General features: G+C 40.2%; 1 protein-coding gene across 2 annotated transcripts; it reads right to left on the bottom strand.

Moving 5' to 3' along the window:
• Positions 1–3,193: 3,193 nt before the first annotated feature.
• Positions 3,194–14,484, bottom strand: LOC123764190 (glutamate receptor ionotropic, delta-2). Of its 2 annotated transcripts, XM_069315719.1 has the most exons (14): positions 14,394–14,484; positions 14,103–14,208; positions 13,321–13,430; positions 10,958–11,133; positions 10,439–10,540; positions 9,930–10,006; positions 9,574–9,816; positions 8,625–8,752; positions 8,382–8,503; positions 7,532–7,757; positions 6,504–6,652; positions 6,165–6,254; positions 4,385–4,551; positions 3,194–3,565 (listed from the first exon to the last, which is right to left on the bottom strand). In XM_069315719.1, exons 1-14 carry the CDS (start codon positions 14,443–14,445, stop codon positions 3,337–3,339), a joined length of 1,977 nt encoding a protein of 658 aa, XP_069171820.1. In that variant the 5' UTR covers positions 14,446–14,484; the 3' UTR covers positions 3,194–3,336. The 2 variants fall into 2 exon arrangements, with proteins under 2 accessions (XP_069171820.1, XP_069171821.1); XM_069315720.1 differs by lacking the exons at positions 10,958–11,133; positions 13,321–13,430; positions 14,103–14,208; positions 14,394–14,484 and adding an exon at positions 12,012–12,560.
• Positions 14,485–15,244: the final 760 nt, after the last annotated feature.

Raw genomic sequence — 15,244 nt, forward strand, 5'->3', positions numbered from 1 at the left:
ATCAGCCCAAGCTTCGTCTTCAGGCAAAGCTCAACGCCTTAAGCCATATTGATTCTCTGTCCACAGAGCATTCTCTCTCAAATCATATACACTGATGGTTCCCTACACCGCCCCACGGGTGCAGCTGGAAGTGCAGTTGTCCTGACAATGGGTGATGGCTTATATTTTGAGTGGGAAGTCCGTATAAACAACTGGGCCTCTATCCTTCAGACGGAACTATTTGCCTTGTTCTTTGCACTGAAATGTGTACAAGTCTCCAAACTTGATACTTTAATTATAAGTGACTCTCACATCATCAATGGGGTCAGCATTAAGGACTTGCCCGAAACGCTATGCGTGCTAGTGGCTGTATAAGAATGTAAGAACGCTTGTATAACAAAAATGAAAAAGAAATGAAAGATATTGATATGTACAGTTATACAATATACAGGCAGTTATGCAATGATACAATGATACGGGTAGTTATACTATATCAGAAGATATTTGTAATCAAGAATGAATGTACAAGAATGTAACAACTCTTGTATATATCTCATATATATCTCAATTTAGAAAAATAGTACAACACCCCTCTCATAAAACGCTATTACAAATCCACTATGAGCAAATGAGCACTATTTAATGGCAGAATTTAGCCATTTTGTTTAACAACTTTTATATCTCCTATTTTTAATGATCATGGTAATTAAAAATTCATATTTAGGATCTACAAGGAAAAGCCATAAGCTAGAAGGGTGTACTGAACACTCTTGATGACGTCACTAAGGAGGCAAGGCTTTTGAAAAACCTTCCTGTGATTGGCTGTTGCAGGTAATGCCAACATTCTTTCTATGAATGAAATGCAAACTAAGAATATGTCCTTTTGCACAACTTCTTTGTTTTGTACCTCACAGAAATTTCCGTCTAATTGAATAATGCAGTCCAGTATGAGGGTGAAGCATTGTATCATCGATGTTATAGATTATTATTATTATTATTATCTGTGTGAGGCAATCCCCACTTATGACATCACTAGTTAGGTAACCAGGCCATGTTTCTTCAATACCTGCTATATCCTGCAATATTTAATTATCAATTTATTAATAGTTTCAAATAACTAACACTTAATTTTTTAGATAGATTAAAGTTGAAGCAGAATATCATAAGCAGGGTTGCTGTGCTGAACAAAAATTATTTATTAATTAAGTGGGTGGAACCTTTAGCTAATCCCTTCCTGTGATTGCGTGTTGCAGTGAATTGATTGCGTGTTGCAGTGAATGTCAACAAAGAATTTCTACCAATGACATGGAGGCACGAGAATTCTTACTTCAGCACAACAACCCGCCTTATGGGCTGCTGTTCAGCTATATATAGTGCATGGGCGAGCTAACAGATGGCGTTAGCTGTATTCTGTAGGGTGACTCGTTAATAGTGTAATTTGATGTCAACAGATGGCATAAGCTGTGTCATATGGCTACTGTTGACCTGCTGATGGTGCTCTTTTCTGCCGACAGATGGCATCAGCTGTATTATTATTATTCCGGAATCCCTTTAAACCCTGATCTACAAAAAACGGTAGCTTATTATAAGGTTTTACACCATGCTGGTGTTATTAGGTAATTGGAGTTCTGTAATTACTTTTTTTTTATCTGCTGTTGAGGATATCATCATATAACGTTTGGTTAGGTTGTTCGTCGTATATCCTGTATTAATTGTTGTTGAATTTATTGTAATTGTAATTGATTGTAATAGATATTAATTGTTGGGTTAATTGTAATTGGAGTTTCACATTAATTTTGTTCTTACCTTTCCAATTTTGCGCCGTTGGTTGAGAGCGACCGACTTAATGTACTGTTAAACATCAGTCCGTAATATTATTAAAAGAAATTATGCATATAATAACAGCTTCCTGAGCTTAGTGGAAACACGTCATGCATGGGGGACTTTTAATAGTAACAATTTCATAATATAAAGTACATATACATATGTAGATAATATTAGTATATTTTGGTAGCAGTCTTTCTTGTAAACATATGTTGTTAAATATGACCGAAAAAGTAAGATTAATAATTCTAACACGAATTTTCTCAATATTTCTTATATTTCTTTTTACTGTCGATGGTAAATGAAAAATCTTTCAATTGATTTTTCAATTAACATCGACAGTAAAAAGAAACATAAGAAATATTGAGAAAATTCGTGTTAGAATTATTAATCTTACTTTTCGGTCATATTTAACAACATATGTAGATAATAATATAGACTAAGTAACTTGCAGAAAACTTACAATAAAGTTACAAGTATACTTCAGTAAAATAGTTTCATAACAGATATGATAATATATATATATATATATATATATATGTCGTACCTAGTAGCCAGAACGCACTTCTCAGCCTACTATGCAAGGCCCAATTTGCCTAATAAGCCAAGTTTTCATGAATTAATTGTTTTTCGACTACCTAACCTAACTTTTTAGGCTACCTAACCTAACCTATAGAGATAGGTTAGGTAGGGTTGGTTAGGTTCGGTCATATATCTACGTTAATTTTAACTCCAATAAAAAAACTGACCTCATACATAATGAAATGGGTTGCTTTATCATTTCATAAGAAAAAAATTAGAGAAAATATATTAATTCATGAAAACTTGGCTTATTAGGCAAATCGGGCCTTGCATAGTAGGCCGAGAAGTGCATTCTGGCTACTAGATACGACATATATAATATATATAACTTGCATAAAGATCACAATAGTAAGTAACGTAAACAAAATAATAACAATGTATGTACCATAAGTAACTTAAAGGCAGTAAAGTAAGCACAAAAGTAAGTAAGAAGTACCATAACGTAACTATTTAAATAGTTATAAGTAGGAGCACCTATTTGTTACTAAGTACATAATACAGATAAGCTTAGTTGACTTGCATGTGCCTACATGTACAGCTTTTCCGTAACTTAATTATGCCGAGTTTAAACCTTAAAGCCTTACAATGTTTTGAAATTAAGTGTAGATGAGTTAGGGTAATTTTAACTAAGCTGTGCAGTTACGTCTACTGCCAGAAGTGGGACATATCATTTTGAGGGGTTCCAGGGTAGCACCCCCCCCCCCCTAATAACAAACCTTGCAAGGAAGCCCCGGTACAGTAATTTGCTAAGGAAAAATGAACAAAGGCGTAGGGCAAGGTGTGAACAAAAGTATTGAAAAGTGAACAACAATATTTTACATTTATTTGAAAGTTGGAAACAAAATGAAAAATATGTTACAGAAGTACATAGGTAACCGATTAAACAAATTTGCTGTATTCCATCCATTAGACATGCCTTCAATCTCCGTAGTCAAGGTCATATTAAGCATTCTATGGCGTTTTTTCCCCTCGAGGAGAACATAGAAATATTTCGGTGATTAAAACAGCTGAGGCAAGAGAGAAGCCGGAGAGGAGGAGGAAGAAGGCAGCCTGTAGGTGCAGGAGAGTGATGGCACCTGGCAGGCTGCTGCTCCTGCCAGACTTGTCCTGTCTCTTCAGCTTCGACACCTCGTCCTTAGTCCACTTGTCCACCAGACCAGACTCTCGCAGCTGCAGCAACCTGACCCAACATCATAAGACTGATGTAGCAATAATAATATTAACAACAAAATAGCTAACTCCATACATGTGAGAATTCTGATACAGCTAAGAAATACAATGGATGCATCTCAACACTGAACTTTATCCCCCTGACCTGACTCGGCTGCAACATCCTGACCCAACACCAGGTTAAAAAAAAATATGTAGTCAGTAATAATAATACATTTCTTCATAAGAATTATTTTCAACGGGCAATTTGATTCTAAAATAAATTAAAGTAGAGTAGATATGTTACTACAGATGGCTACAAAATGAGAAGATGGAGCATTTGATAAAGAGTTTGGCACGAGGGTCTGGTGAGGTAAAGTCATTTGGGCGAATGGAAATATTCCGCACCATCTTGAATACTTTGCGAGACTAGGCTAGGTTTAAGTAGGCACTGGTTTTGCTGTACCTAAATGTTCCTGTGCAGTTTCCTTACCAGGTTATGACATACCAGGGCATTATCTTCTAGAACATGTATTTAAATGAAGCAATACCTAGAAGGTCAATACTCAGAGGTCAATTAAATTGATGTGCAGATTTGTTTAAGATATGTCCACGTCGATCGGTCCTGATATAAAACAAGATACGTTATTGTTCAAAACAAGGTCTTATAACGAGTTTATCATTGTTTAGTGTTGGGCTTAATACTTATCAACCTCATTAAGACAACCGTAAGTGTTTACCGACTAACCAAATATACTGGACCACGTACAGAACTAAAAGAAATTCTCAATGTATATAACCCGAGAAGATACATTGTGAACTTCGTCATCTCAGTTTGGTTGATAATTACACATGGCTGAAAACATTCTTGTAGGGAGCGCCGCTGACGAGCGCCATGCCATAGCCCTGAGGGTAGAATGTCTGCTGCGCCATGTAGAACTTACTTATGCCTGTCTTTCTCACCCGGATTTCGACAGCCATGTAAGAGTTCACGAAGGCGTACTTCCCCATAAGAACCTGCAACAATACCAGCGTCAACTACCGAAATACTAATACATTACAAGATGCAACCCACAACTGTCGCCCGACTTCTGTGGTACTCCTAGGTGAACAGAGGTAATATTCCATCAGGCAAAATGAAATTGTACCCAACCCTTTATCCCTGTTACCCCTCCCACTTGTTAATGTTCGTGTTTCTTGTGATTCTCCTCAACTCCTTATTGGCTGTTCCCACAATTACACTAAACTAGGGAAAATTAAGTAAAACAACCATTAATTAAAAACACCTGTATAATCTGTGGAAGGTAACAATACAAATTAAAAAAATAGGTCATGACACTCACCTTAATCACTGAATATAATACAAATATTACAATATCAATCACTGATCTTAATAAATTTACTTTGAACTCGGCACACTCCTTAATGAACTTAAACACACTATATAGTCAGACAGCAATTGTTCACAATTTTGACTCTAGGTAACTTTACTTATCTCAGAGCTATTGACAACCATTCCATTCCAGTCTCCATGTGTCACTGACTACACCGCCCTGCAAACTGACTGGAAGGAGCTCCTAAGCACAGCAGTCTTCCTCCTGCATTCCATAAATCAACACTCCCACATCTAACCACTCTGGCCAACACTGCCATTCAACATTATAATGAGTAATAAATTAATTAGGTACTAATTGAAATAATACCAAAACAATGTAAATTATCTATAAAGAATAATAATCACAGAAAATCACTACCCTTGGTCCTGCTGACCACAGTATATAAATAATAATAATAATAAATGTTTATTTAGGTAAGGTACATACATACAAGAAATTTTTACAAAGATTGGAGGACTTATAGATAGAGCTAGTACATACAATGCCTAAAGCCACTATTACGCAAAGCTTTCGGGCATTCGGACAGTAAGTGTTCACACGACACAGGCCAGACACAGACCGGTCTAATACCTATGTAACAGCAACTCTTGGCCACATCAAGTAGGTGTAACACAAGTACAACTCTTGTATAATACAACATCATGCACGTACCAATACTAATGACATTCTTGGCCACATCAAGTAGGTGTAACACAAGTACAACATCATGCACGTACCAATACTAATGACATTCTTGGCCACATCAAGTAGGTGTAACACAAGTACAACATCATGCACGTACCAATACTAATGACATACTTTAACACTGCACTGCAACTGAATATTATTTATTCCATGATCATAATAACAATTTATTTAAAACAGAGTTGACAAATATACCGTGAGGGGCAAGAATTATGTTAATTACAAAGTTAGGATCCAAGTTAATTGCTGGGTCATAACAGTCCCGCCCGGGGATCGAATCCGGAATTTTTGATTGTGAGCCGAGGAAGTAGACTACTGTGCTACATAACCAAAGTCATATTCAGTCTCAGCACAAGTCATGTTAATAGCATGATCAGCGTATTAAAATAATAGTAAAAATTAATAATAATAATAATAATAATAATAATAATAATAATAATAATAATAATAATAATAATAATAATAATAATAATAATTTATGCTGACACCTGCTGAAATAATCTATTAGGCCGAGTTGAAAATATATCTCAGAAGCCCATGAGGCATTACCTTCTCTACGCCCTCGTCGAAGGACCTGACATAGCCTAGGCTTGGGGTGAACATGTGCCAGATGTCTCTGTATATCCCCGAAGTCGCCTCCTGTGGCAAGATTTATAACATTTGTCGCCGTTAATAATGATTGTGGAGGATTTCGTATTACATAATAGGAAAATAAATGCATATATTTGCCATTGTCAACAGCATAGTACAACTTCTGCTCAAGTTTCCATTGGTTATCACAGTAATGATCCAGTCTTTGGAAATAGTATATTATGAATTAAATATTCTTTTTATAAAGGCCCGTTACACATAAATATATTTTTTTCATTACTGTCCAAAAAGTCTTACCCTGAATATGAACTCGTTACTTGTGCCATAAGCAAACACAGGAATGAAGCCATCTTTCTTGATAGCGTTCAGCAGGTCCACCAGGGAGTCTATTGGCTTCTCAAATGACGGGATCGCTAACACAGCCGTCAGAGTGCCAGAGTACAGCGCTGTTAAGATAATATTCACTCTTCAGTCTTGCACTTAAGTAGGCTGATACTATTAGGCAATCTACTAATTAATAAATTGTCGGATATATCATTGTATTGTAACTGGGTGGCGCACACATGAATATGGAACGGTTCCTTTGCAGAAACAACTGTACACTATCACGTTGCCCCCATGTCTTATTGAAGACACAATGTGACACTCCTAAAGGAACAGCCATGGTCAGCCCATATCTCTAGGAATCCTATAAGACTGCATTCACTGGCAACAAGCAAGACGTTGCAGTATGTACTCCCGTCCTCATATAATGCTATATTTGCACTCTCCTCGCAATATTTTACCACGATCCAGACACTTAGTCTCTTGTGTGACTCAAACGTTCTTAATAAATAAGTAGCATCATTTTAAACCCACTTAAGAAAATGGCCCCACCGTGATTCAACCATCATGGATCCTACCACATACCGCTTAGTCTCCAAATATGTCCCAGTGTACACGGTATCCTAGAGCGATGTTGGTTCGACGTTGAAACAATGTAGGTGACGTTGATTCAGGGTTGAATTGCGGTTACTCTTGTATATTGTGGGAACTGGATCAGTCTATCACTACTCTCCGCTGCTCACCATATCGTTGTTATTCACACGAGCAGATATAATACCTCCTGAGGTCACCCTCCTGCCTATTATATTATATTACATCTTCTGTGTAATATGTTTAAAAAGCGTCAGTCTAAAGGAATTCCCTTATAAATTACTATTCCCAGATACTTAGTTTCCTCTCGTTAGCTTATTTGTGAGTGGCTTCATGTGTAAGACTTTTATATTCTCGGATATTTTGGATTTTGATGGTAAATAACGGAGGAAGATAAGGAGGAAACTCACCGAAGACGTAGAAGGTGAAGAGGTACCAGGACAAGAATATGATGCGGTGAGGCCAGTAGCCTGACACAATGAGGTTGCCTTGTACCACCATGTTTCTGAACATGTTGAAGGTGTACTGCTGAATGGACCGGTCCCACTTCTTGCCCGTGTAGAGTTCCATCACCCAGCTGACACTGGACAGTACTGGACCTATCGCCAGGGTTGCCGCCACCAACAGCAGCCACACCTGCAGGATTTTTAGTTTTACACACCTGGGGGACTCTTGGATTTACACACTTGGGGCTCTTGGACTTACACACCTAGTGGGTCTTACATTTACACACCTCGGGAACTCTTGAATTTACACACCTTGGATCTTTTGGATTTATACTCCTTGTGGGGGGGGTGTCTTACATTTACACACCTGGAGGCTCTTAGATCTACATATATTCAAGCAATTAGGGATAACTTGTATACATGCGAGTTTTGCTGCTACACACCTGGAAACTCCACATTCGCAGCCTCCGTAAATTTGACTTCCAAATCTGGGGCTAGGATACTTAACACAGCTGGGAACACTTTCTCTACTTACAACTTATAATAGGTTATTTAATTTAAAATATTTCAAAGAATAAATTCGAGTACAGCGCACTCTGCTTGGTGATCTCTATTTTATGTGTTATTCGCCTGGAGGTACGATGTTTTTTGCCTAAGGACAATAGCTTCGACATTAGAGGGCGTCTGGTTTACACATATGAGGATAGCTCATTTAACATGGAATAAACAATAATTCTTCATACCCTAAACCTATCAAGGGGGTGATGGGAGAATCACTCACATTGTAAACCATTTATCCTTACAATAAACCTACCAAGGGGGTGAAGGGCGAGAAGATGGCCCCAGCTTTACTCTTCTCCTTAGGAGCAGGAGTGACGATGGTTGTGGACTCCATGAAGTAAGGCACCGTGAAGTCCACCACAGTTTCCCTCGGTCCTGGTACACACACATACACAAGGTTAATACAGAATCCATTGTGGAGTTGGAGCTCGCTCCTTGAAGGCACAAGCAGGTGTGCACACAGTAACTATGGTCCTAGGTGAGAGAAGCAGCTGACCTGTGATGGTGATCTCGTTGATGGCGAGGTCGGCCTCCCGCCGGGCCACCATACCAATCATGCCGATGACAGAACCGTCTGGCTGAGGGCCCCCCCACTGACCCTTGGGATCCAGCTTCACTTTGTACCTGCATCAATACCCATCACGATAACTGCTGAAGCTCTTGCATCAGGTTCAATCAGTTCCACCCCTAATATTACTGAGTGGCGTTGGTTTGACGCTGAATCAAGTTATCAACGTTGATGACGTTGATTCGGAGTTGAATTAGCGTTGCTCTCAGACATTGTGCCTATTGTGTTATTATAAATTATTTATACATTTCAATGAATTAAAATGCTTCAACCTTGCAATGGTAGAAGCACCGTTTAAACTACAAATAATCCTGGTTCTCTAAATTTCCCCTGCAGTAATGATGGCGCCTCAACCGAACACAGACCAGAACAAAAATATATCAAAGAATTATGGGTGTTAATATATCTCTCCCAGGCACGCAATATATCTGCAAAATGTCACCTGAAATCACCGAGTTTATTGTGGTATAAAAATATTGTAATGCAAACTACGTTTCCATTATTTATGAGGAGTAAGTTTTTGTAAAGTTAAAGAAACGACAGTGGTCAGCGCTGATGGGCACAGCCGTGAGGTCCCAGGTTCCATTCCCCGGGCAGGACAGTAGCTTTTGAGCAATGTTTCTTTTCATGCGATGCATTAGTTAACCTAGCAGTAAACAGGTACCGGGGAGCTAGACAACTGTTATGGGATGCATCCCGTGGAAGGTCAGTAACTACCCTAAGGCGACCTCGATAAGTTTAACTGGATTCCTATCACTATGTGAATCAAAGAGTTTTAAATAGTTTCCTTACAAAAATCATTACAAGAATGGAAACTTAAACATTTTCGTATTTAATGTTACTGGTAATAGTTACAAGTTTACATTTGTTTACTCACGTAAAGTTGAGTTTGAGTGCCAAACTGGTGAGGACCTGATAGTCAATGCCAGAGTCAGGGATTGCGTGGGTGGTGGAGACTGGCGTCACCTTGAAGAAGGGCCAGTCGTCCACCACGGCCGCCGTCAGGGTCCTGCCGCCGAAGTCTCTGTAGACTTGCTGAAGGTCCGGAGTGAGGGAACTGCTGGCGACGTGACGACCTCCAGAATCTCTGCTCCACCACCACCACCCCACCGCCTTCAGCCTGCACACACACGTTACTTTGTCATCCTACACAAAACCAGTCAATAATCTGCCCCCATTAACAACTAACCAACCAGAAGAAGCCAGTTAACGCACCTGTGAGCAGCTACTCACCTCACTTGGTTGTGAATGTCGACATAAGAAGTACGCAGCCGATACCTCATGTCTGCCGTCCTCACAGCAGCCGTCATCTGCACCAGAGGGAAGTGTCGAGATGTTTCATCCTCAACACCTCAAATACACACCAACACTTCATAATAGTTAGCAGACAAAATATTCACGTTACACTGCTCAAAACAAGTTAATGTCAATGGCGACTCAAATATTTACTATACAAAGTATTTTGAAACAATATTTTGTATACTTAGTGTATGTATGTACTCTCTCGTACATATGTGTAAACTTGAGCGTGTTGAGAGAAAATGTGCGTGTGTGTGTACTCACCTAGTTGTGCTTGCGGGGGCTGAGCTTTGACTCTTTGGTCACACAAAGTGTCCTCACTGTGTGTGTGTGTGTGTGTGTGTGTGTGTGTGTGTGTGTGTGTGTGTGTGTGTGTGTGTGTGTGTGTGTGTGTGTGTGTGTGTGTGTGTGTGTGTGTGTGTATTCTCCCTCAGGCAACTCACCTGTGTACCTTCCCTAAGGTGGGTTATCAGTTCCGCTGTAAAGTCACTCTGAAGGATCACATACCAGTAAACCGCTGATGATTCCAAGTTCATCTCTTTAACCTGAGAGTGATATTACAGACATGTTTCACAACCCACTGAAGGCTCCATTCTCAATAGTCTATATTCATACAATTGGTGTAAACACACATAGTATAATACTCGTTCGAGGACGCACGAACGTACACATGGTCTATGTGAGGAATGGCCTAGAAAATAGCTTCTAAAGTTTAACTCAGGAAAGTGTTGAGTGATGAAATTAGGCAAAGGGAACAGAAGGCTGAACACAAGGTACCATCTGGGAGGTGAACTCCTGCAAGAGTCCAATAGAGAGAAAGATCTAGGGGTTGATATCACATCCAACCTGTTCCCAGCGGCCTACATCAAACACTTGCAAGCACAGTTTGTTTTTTAACCGCCAACAGATATATTAACACTTATATAGATAAGTGTTATAAGAACTCTTAGATAACTTCTCACAGCATCGAAGACGCGGAGGGTGTTCTGAAGAGAACACAGGAGCAGCAGGCGACGCTGACGGCGGCCCAGTTGGACAGAAGTGAGGACCGTCTGCAGGAGCGTCACGTCTGACGTGTTCCCCACTATCGTCACCTCCACCCACTGCTGCTGCCACTCCCGTACCGCCGCCTTCACCTCTGTCACCACCACAATTTCTGTCACTATCACCACCACCACTAGAGGAAGCAGGAGGTGATGATGGGCACGAAATATACAATCAAATTTATAGTAAAATGGATTCTATTCGAACGTACTCAACGATAAATAAAAACAAAATAAAAATGAATTCTACATTTCTGTGATAAACTCGTAAACTAACTCTAAATTGATGGATTTTTTTATTTTTTATATATTTTTTTATAAGTACAACAAAATAAACATGAACAATTACATTAAAAACACCTAAGTCCCAAAACCACACAAAGTCATACTAAAAAGAAAACACACAAAAACAACTGAACAACACAATGCAAAAACCCGAAGTTAGCATACAGAACCAAGATACTTTTCCGGATACCGAATATACGGAAACTTCAACTTGTAAGCGTTCCACACAGCCCATCCGTCAGGGGGACACCGTCACGCGGCCGATCCCACGATCGTCGTCGCCCCTAAATCAACACAACACCGTCATGCGGGCGTAACCCCCTGCCACGCAGCTCCGGAACCACTAAAGGAACTCATAGGGCCCACCCTGGACGGTGCGTGGCACCCTGGACGGTGCCACTCCGATCAGAAACAGACACCGAACCAGCAGTTAAAGGCAACTTGAAGGACCGGCCGTCATACCGCTTTACAAATTCACTGTAGACATATCGGGAGCCGAACCAGACGACCACTCAGTGACGGGAAACAAGCTGAACACCAACAACAGCAGACACAACTACACCCAACACATTAAACAGCGTCACATCCGCCGTCGTGAAGGCCACAATTTCGGTAAACTCCAATCCAATCGTTGACGACCGGAGCACAAAAGGCAACAGAGCTCCAATCATGCAGGGAATACACGAACACAGGCCCCCACAAGCGGCTCCGGCAAAACGACCAGACATCACTCCCAGCCGGCAGCTACCACGGGGAGAACCACTGGAAGGGACAAACTGGAGTTCCCAGACCAACCTCCACCCCCTCCAGCGGCAGGGCGTGGAATCCTTTAGTTGTAAATTACGGGCGGAAACCACCGACCAACCTGCTTGATAATATCGTAACATTACGGCCGACATTGTATTTATTTAAACTCTAATGATGCATCAGTCTGTACCTGAAGGTGTATGATTCCTATAATTAGTATAAAAGGTGGCCACATTTAGGGCAACAGTATATGCAGAAAAAATCGCAATCTCACGGAATGAATTAGTATGTACAAGGTCAACAATACACAGCCTGTTGCCGTCGTTCGACGGGGCACCTGCTACGGCCAGTCACCTGGGTACTTTCCTGACAAACAATCCTCCATTTTCTATAAGATATTTATATTACAATATTGAAAGCAACATAGTCGTATGAGTGGAGTATGTGGGTTGCATCCTGGGGAAGGTCAGGAGTTGGCCTATAGAGGAACTTCGATAAACTTAAAGAGTCCTGTCCCCCAAAAAATGGAAAACCATAAGTTACAGTGCAAAAGTTTTTGACCTGCTGACCGCTGACAACATAAGGAGGCAGTCATCAAGTAACCCTCGTAGTGTCAATACCAATACTTAGACCTGATTTGGTCAGCCATGGGACCTAACACGAGTTGCGTTTATCGGTGTGCTTATACAGATGTTCCAGACATTTGTAATACAGTGATTTAGTGAACTCGACCATCGATAAATGCGGTGTGCTCCATAGGGTTGGAACTTTCATAATGAAACCACAGACATCGTATTACATCAACACCAAGTAAGAAAAGATGTTCACCAGAGAACAGGTTAGTTAATATTGTCGCACCATTCGGCAATTTAGGGTCGATTAATTTACGGGTAAATTTGATTTTGGGTTACAAAATCAACCAAAAAATCAGATTTATTCCAAGTGACATTGTGTTAATACCTACATTCCGAGTTGAATTCGTGTAGATATTGGCTTAAATGAGATTCTCTTCAAATTATCCTATGTCTGAGCATGGAGCATATTAATTTTGCGATGGACCCCACTGTAGGGGAAAAGCATACCCTGGCCTCGAGAAAGTTACTTACACTATCCAGGGACGGCAATTCCTCAGTCTGTACTGAGTTCCTTAACACTTTCTGAGGAGCAGATACACTAAAGAGGAAACTAAGAGAAAAGGAGGGAAGGAGCCGGGATGGTCATGGACGGTGGAGGAGGAAGCCTAGCCTTACCGGGTGCTGTGTCGTCATGAATGAGGTGGAGGTGTTGACCTGGTCCAGACTCCCCCAGAAAGGTCAGCAGTGCAGTCATCACCTGCTGGGTCTCCTGCTCCCTCAGTGTTCTGGTTAGGAGTCGTGGAGGACAACAATATATGTTGAAAGTTGTGGAAAATATTGTGTAAAGTATTTAAATAGATATTTATGTAAAACACGATCATTAGGCTAGCATGTTTTTTGGCCCAATACTTAACTTGGAAGTGATACATCATGAAAATAAATTTTCAGCCGAACTGCTTAATCCGCTGTTATGGATGTCCGGCACCTGTGGGCGCAGTGAGGGTGTCTGGCGCCTGGGGGTGTACCGAGAGTCTGGCACCTGGGGGCGTAATAAGGGTCTGGCGCCTAGAGGCGTACTGAGGATATTTGGCGCCTGGGAGGAAACCATGAGGGTGTCTGGGGGTGTACAGTTTGTCTGGTGCTGAAGAGGATGTTTTGGAAGCAAGACATTAATCAGATGCAGAAAACTCAACAAGAAAGTTTGCATTGTAAATTAGTGGAATGAGTTAAAACGAAGAACTGGTAAAGCTAACTCGATACACAATTTTAAATGCACATATAAAAGAATTAATTTCATTAAATTACAAAATGCATGAAAGGTGTAGCAAGGGTTAATGGGCGACCTTTCATAAACATCTAGGTGAGTTAATCTACACAGGAATTACATAAGCTCACAGCTACTCCAGCACACACCTTGACCTGGACATCCAACAGATGGGTGTGGATGGTATACTTACCCGGGTTGACCGTCAAGAGGGTATGAGTACGCCAGGTGGTTCATGGTAAGTTTCACAAGGGACGGCGGGTAGCTGTTTCTCGTCCGCTCGACTGCTATTACCCACACTAAGAAAGAATATAAGCACTCCTAGTTGTATGCTGGACCTCAGACACGCGTCGAAGTAATTAAATTATTGTTTGAGACTATGGTTTTGTTAAAACTGCAGGGGGAGGGGGGGTTCAGGTTCATTAAACTGGGTACTTATACATGCTATGTATATTATAACAGTTGTGTGCAAGAGACAACTCACTCAGTAGAGGCAGCAGCAGCAGAGAGGCGAGGACGGTGGTGGTCGTCCACATGGTTGGTGCAGACTGACCGACTCCACACACGATAGCCTCTCTTACCTAACGTAAATTATACATGTTATATACCCAAGTATATCAACTTTATTGTTGCTTGTTAATACTTTCTTCGTAATATTATTAATGGTATAATATGAGTAATTAAATTTTTTATAACGTAATTTTTTATGCTGTTGGTGGGAAGGCTTCAGTTACATAATGGGATCAGATACTTCATTCCAGTATTATATAAATTAAGCGATATCATTGGTGTTTACCAATAATGCAATTCTATATATCTAATTACAAAATATCGTAAAACTCTTAAATAGATCCAACGAACACATTTGCACCAACAGGAAGCCTCGCCTGACACATTTACTGTTATTCCCACCCTTCACCCAAGAATACAGATACCGTAATAATAATTAAGTCAATTTGCGATAATTCGAAAATTGTCAGAGATATGAGTATCCTTTAAGTTATATTTCAAAATATAATGGGTGCTTTTAAAATTCAAACTAATATTTCTGACATTTTCTGCCTTCTATACAGCCAAACTATACATTGAACATCCTGAGAACAGTGTGTAGATTTGAATTTAACTCGATAACGTTTTTCGGGGAAATTTTTAAAAAATTAAAAGAACATTTAAAACAGAACTGTAGGAAGAATTTGTTGTAACCGTCATATCATTAGATGATAATCAAACTATTATTGCTCGTCAGTGAGCCTAATTATAGTCTGACCTGTGCATGAGCGACAAGGGGTAAGGCTGTGGCTGCTATCCGTGCTGAGTCCGAGGACCAAGTGAGGG

This window comes from Procambarus clarkii, chromosome 82 (genome assembly GCF_040958095.1).
Source record: "Procambarus clarkii isolate CNS0578487 chromosome 82, FALCON_Pclarkii_2.0, whole genome shotgun sequence".
Lineage (NCBI taxonomy): Eukaryota > Metazoa > Arthropoda > Malacostraca > Decapoda > Cambaridae > Procambarus > Procambarus clarkii.

What these genes read in the sequence shown, in the direction of transcription:
- LOC123764190 (XM_069315719.1), bottom strand. Translation starts at nt 14,445, where the DNA reads ATGTGGACGACCACCACCGTCCTCGCCTCTCTGCTGCTGCTGCCTCTA. An exon ending in GCTGCTGCTGCCTCTACTGA is followed by an intron (nt 14,209 to 14,393) that starts GTGAGTTGTCTC and finishes ATTCTTTCTTAG; the next exon opens with TGTGGGTAATAGCAGTCGAG. An exon ending in CTTCACCTTCTACGTCTTCG is followed by an intron (nt 6,653 to 7,531) that starts GTGAGTTTCCTC and finishes TTATCTTAACAG; the next exon opens with CGCTGTACTCTGGCACTCTG.